Consider the following 4,777-nt stretch of genomic DNA (forward strand, 5'->3'; position numbering starts at 1 on the left):
CTGGAGCTCCTCCCTCGCTCTCCCCCATGTTCCTGCCTGCACAGCCCGATAGACATGAGGGAAGGGGCCGGGGCCCATGGACTAGGTAGGGCAGGCAGAGTGGCCACCTCCTGGCTCTTGTCCCATCTCACAGAAGGCGAGGCCCACAGCAGGCCCAGGACTCAAGACTCCTGGGGCCTGGCTGCTGCCCTTCCCCCTCCCCCCCGGGAAAGGAGAGGCACCACTCAGACGCAGGCAGGCCAAAACCCTAGTTTATTTCAGCATCAGCAGTATCTTAGCCATCAAAAAAATAAACTCTACCAAGGGTGACGGAAGTCTCTACAGCAAGGCTAAGGGCTCGCCAGACGGCGAACATCAGGGGTGCATGGTGGGCACTGCCCAGGCAATAAGTTAGGAAGCAGCAGGGCTGGTGTCGGGTGTGGGCCGGGCTTCATTTCTGGGCAGGCATGAGGTCGTCGATGGCCTGGCCCTGCTCCAGCCGCTGCTCCATCTCGATGAGCAGCTTCACTCCGTCCACCACCATCTGCACCAGCTCCACCTCTGAGAAGCCCAGGCGGTCAGCGTTGGAGACGTCGAAGACCCCGCCCACCGCAGCCGTGTCCACACCGCCTGGGGAGACAGCAAGTCAGGGCGGAGGAAACAGGGCTGCCCAAAGGCCAACGGGAAGCCCGCAGCACCTGCCCTGCTCACCTGTGCCTCGCTTCTGAAGTCGCAGCCGCTTAAGCACCTCCGAGAACTTCTCATGCTTGCCCAGGTTGGGCAGCTTGATATGCACACCTGCCCGCAGCCCGGTGCCCAGGTTGGACGGGCAGGTGAGGATGTAGCCCAGGTGAGGGTTCCACATGAACTCATAGTCCTTAGACTTGAAGAGAGTTTCAATCTGCAGACGGAGAAGAGGGTATGAGGGAGAAGGCCTGCCTGAAACCCCTACAGGCCCTGAGACTCCCAAATCCCGGAAATCCCCCGGGGGGACTGACGGGGCACCCACATCCCTGCTGGGGCCCTGGGGTCTGGGCCTGCCCCGTCCCTGGCACCTGGGTGAGGCCGGTGCAGAAGCGGGTGAACACCTCCTTCATGTTGCCCCCCTTCTGCATGGAGATGACCCGCAGGTGGTCCTCCTCGTTGACCCACACCAGGAAGGTCTTATTGTCATTGTGCCTGCGGGAGGGCTGGTCTCAGGGCATACCCAGAAAAAAGCCCCAGGCCGCCCCCAGACCAAAGGAACTTCCCAAGTCCCTGAGGTGCTGCTCCCTGCCATGCCCAGGAGTGGGGGCTGCTGCCAAGACTCCACCCGCCAACACGGGGCAGGCGGGGGAACCGGGACGCCTCACAGCAGGAGAACCCCAGCTGCCATCATGTGCTGTGGCCTGAGGTGGGGCGGGGCCAGGGACCGCCAGGGCAGCCCGACCCGCCCCCCACAGTGGGGGTAGGAGCCCTGCCCCTGGAGAAGCTTTGGCGTCACCAGCCCCTAGTAGAATCCCAGCGGCGGAGGAGTGAGAAAAGAAAACAAAGAGCTCCAGCTCCCAGGGGCGTCGGGGAGAGGCGCCAGAGAGCCCCGCCCCCACCTCACGTCTCGGGGTGGGGAGGCGTTGCTGAGTCCTGAGCCCCGACGGGCCGGGGCCCAGTCCCTTAACGCACCTGCTCGGCCAAGGTCACCGGCGCAGGAGGAGGCGTGGCCGGCCCCTCCCTCCTCCTCCTCCTCGCCGCGAGGGGCCCCACCCCCGCGAGGGGGGCGAGAGGGAAAGCGGAGGCAGCGGGGAGGGAGGACGCCGCGAGAGGGCGCAGAGGGACACGCACCAGATACCGCGGGCGTCGGGCCAGTCGCGGGCCATGCCCGAGGCCAGCAGCAGGGGCGACACGGGCTTGTCGAAGAGGAAGTGGTCGTCGATGAGCTGCTGCTGCTCCGCCTCCGTCATACTCTTGAGCGCGTAGTACCGGCCCGCCAGGTCGCCGTCCAGGCTGGACAGGGCTGCGGGGGGTGCGCTCAGGACGCTCGGCTCCCGCGCCCGCCCCTCCAGCCCGCAGCGCGGACCCGCCCGCCCCCGTGCCCCACCTCGGGGGACGTCAGAGGGCCCCACCCGCCCGGATTTGCGGGCGTCCAGTCCTCACGGCCCGGGCGACGGTCCCAGGCGGTGACCCCGCGCCAGGACCCGCCCTCCCTGGGCCCCAGGCCGCTGTGGGCGCGGGGCTGGGCCTCCGTCCCTCGGTCCCTCCGGGAAACTGAACCCGGGCGCACGCAGATAAGAGCGCGACGGCGGCTGCCGCTCCCGGGCGACGTAAACAAAAGCGGGCGGGGACCGCGCCGGGAGGGGGACGCGGCCGCCGCCGCCCCTCGGCCCGCCCGGCCCCTACCTTCCACCGCGAGCTTCTCGATGGCGCGGCGCTCCCCGCGGCTGCAGTGCGGGGGGAGGCAGAAGCCACGGATGCTGCGGCCCGTGCGCACCCGCGAGCTCAGCACGTAGTTGGGGTCCAGGTCGTCGCCGCCCTGGGGGGCGAGACGGGAGTGAGCGCCCGAAGACCCCGGCACCGCCCGCCCGGCCCGCCCGCCGCCCCGCACCTGCAGGTTGTCGGGGTTGAGGTCGGTCTTGTGCTCATCGCTGGGCTTGTAGCCGCCGTGCCGGTCCTCGATGATGGGGTCGAAGAGATCCTTGAACACTTCGTAGGACTCCTCGTCGCCCGCCACGCAGCCCACGGTCATGATGTACGGGTGGCCTGGGGGAGGGGGCGCGGGACGGGGACAGTGACGTCACTGCCGGGCCCGAGCGCGCTGCTGAGGACCCTGCGGCTGCGCGCGGGGAGGGGGGGCCGGGACCCCGGCCCCGAGGGGTCGCGTACCCGGGTTGTCCACGCCTGTCTGGATGACGTCGTCCAGCGTGAAGCCGCTCGGCGTGCTCTTGGCGCGCAGCTCCGCGTACAGCTCGGGGGTCAGCACCTTGGCCATGTGGTTGTTGTGGGCGCTCAGGTCGGGGAACTCGTCCTCGGCCGGGAAGCGCAGCTTCAGTGCGTTGTGGCTGTTGGAGAAGGGCATGGCGGCGGCGGGCTGCGGGGAGACGCGGGGTCAGAGGGGACCGGCACGCCGGGGTTCCCGGGCTCCCGCGTACCGCTCAGGCCCCCGCCGCCGGGCCCCCCGGCGCCCCCCGGGACGCGGCCAAGGTCAGCGGGGTCCGCAACGCGCGCGGGGAGCGCCATCATCGCCGGGGACCCCCGGCCGGTCCGGCGCGCGCTCCAGGCGACGCGCCCCCTTTGCACGCAGCGCCCCTAGCCCGGGCGCGGACGCCCCCGGCCCCCGGGCCCACTCACCGGGCGGCCGGGCGGGGGCGGGGGCGCTCGGTCCGTCGGCAGCTCCCGGAGCGACGCAGGCGAACAGCGGCCGCTCCGCGCTCCCGCGGCTCTTAAGGGGCACAACGCGGGCCGCCCATTGGCGGCTATTTATAGCCCATTCATTCCATTGGCCCGCGCCGCGGGGTGGTGCCGCCGCTTTGTCCGCCGCCCGCAGCCCCCAACACCCTGGCCGCCCACCCGAGCTGTCCCCTTGCTGGGACCCCGCGCAGCCTGCCCAGTCCCCCGCCCAAGACCTCGAGGCCGAAACCTCAGGTCCTTGGATATCTGGATCCCCTCGCACGCCCTTGCCTCCGGGCGGGAAACAGAGGCGGAGAGCCTCCGGGCACTCGAGGACGCTTGGGTTCATCCGCATCCTCGAGCCTGCCCGCCTAGTCCAGCCAGCCCCCGCGGCGGCGGCGAGGGGCCGGGCGAAAGCTTTCGGGGCTTCCGCAGCAGGTACGGCCCCCGCCCCACCCCCGGCCAGTGCGAGCTGGCCCGGAGCCGCCGACCTTCCTCAAGGTGCCCGCAGGTATTTCCTGGGCGATCCTGGTGCAAAGCGAAGGCGCGCGGGAGGCGCAGTCTGGCTGCGGCCCAGCCCGGGGGCACCCGCGGTGCCCTGACCTTGGACAAGTCCTGGGTCTCGGGGGGCTGCGAGCCAGAAACCACGGGGACGCTGTGGCCTTAAGAGGCCGCTGGCAAGTGCAGCCTCGGAGTTTCCAGACCCCAACCCTGGGCCCTCTTCGCAGGGGACAAGTTTACCCGACCCCCAAAGGCAGTCCCCGGAGACTTCAGGCAAAGATGGGAGGAAACGCTAATAAACAATAAGCATAAGTGCGATTAAAAAAAAAAAAACTCATCTCACGAATAACCAGAATCATGCAAATTAAGCAGTGACTCCACCTGCCCCTACCCCCAACACTCCCAGATCGACCCCAGCCATTGCTGGCTTTGAGCTGGAATGCGGGAAGACAGGCGTCCACACGCTGCCTGCAACTTAAATTGCTGCATGCTTTTTGCAAGATAATTTGGCAGAATCTATTAACATTAACAATGTTCGAACTCCGTGACCCAGCAATCTCCCCTTCTAGGAATGCAGCCCTTAGAAAGGATGTCTCAGTTCTCTCCACTAATGGACCAAGAGATCTGCGGAGGGAAAAACAAACATAACTGGATACAACCCGATGCCCCATCAGGCGGGAGTGGCAAAGGGTAGGGAGGCATCTGCTTGCTGTGGAATATTATGCAGCTGTTAAGAGGGGGAAGTGGAGGGTGTGGGGTTAATATCCATCAGGGACCCTCATCCGTTGCTCTGTGAATAAAGCAAAGAAGGGGGGAACCCTTATCTGTGGGTATATTTGATACAAATCCCTCCAGCAGTGGCACAATGAGCACCTAACAGGTGCCAGCCGCTGGGGATACAGCAGGCAGCGAGGTACACAGCGCCTGCTGCTGGAGG

General features: G+C 67.3%; 1 protein-coding gene across 2 annotated transcripts; it reads right to left on the reverse strand.

The window, feature by feature from the left end:
* Positions 1-233: 233 nt before the first annotated feature.
* CKB (creatine kinase B) lies at positions 234-3,382 on the reverse strand. Of its 2 annotated transcripts, XM_009428530.4 has the most exons (8): positions 3,301-3,382; positions 2,836-3,040; positions 2,558-2,712; positions 2,353-2,485; positions 1,798-1,969; positions 1,035-1,158; positions 691-880; positions 234-609 (listed from the first exon to the last, which is right to left on the reverse strand). In XM_009428530.4, exons 2-8 carry the CDS (start codon positions 3,026-3,028, stop codon positions 431-433), a joined length of 1,146 nt encoding a protein of 381 aa, XP_009426805.1. In that variant the 5' UTR covers positions 3,029-3,040; positions 3,301-3,382; the 3' UTR covers positions 234-430. The 2 variants fall into 2 exon arrangements, with proteins under 2 accessions (XP_009426805.1, XP_016782264.1); XM_016926775.2 differs by having other exon boundaries at positions 2,353-2,712.
* Positions 3,383-4,777: the final 1,395 nt, after the last annotated feature.

Source organism: Pan troglodytes, chromosome 15 (assembly GCF_028858775.2).
Source record: "Pan troglodytes isolate AG18354 chromosome 15, NHGRI_mPanTro3-v2.0_pri, whole genome shotgun sequence".
NCBI classification, from domain to species: domain Eukaryota; kingdom Metazoa; phylum Chordata; class Mammalia; order Primates; family Hominidae; genus Pan; species Pan troglodytes.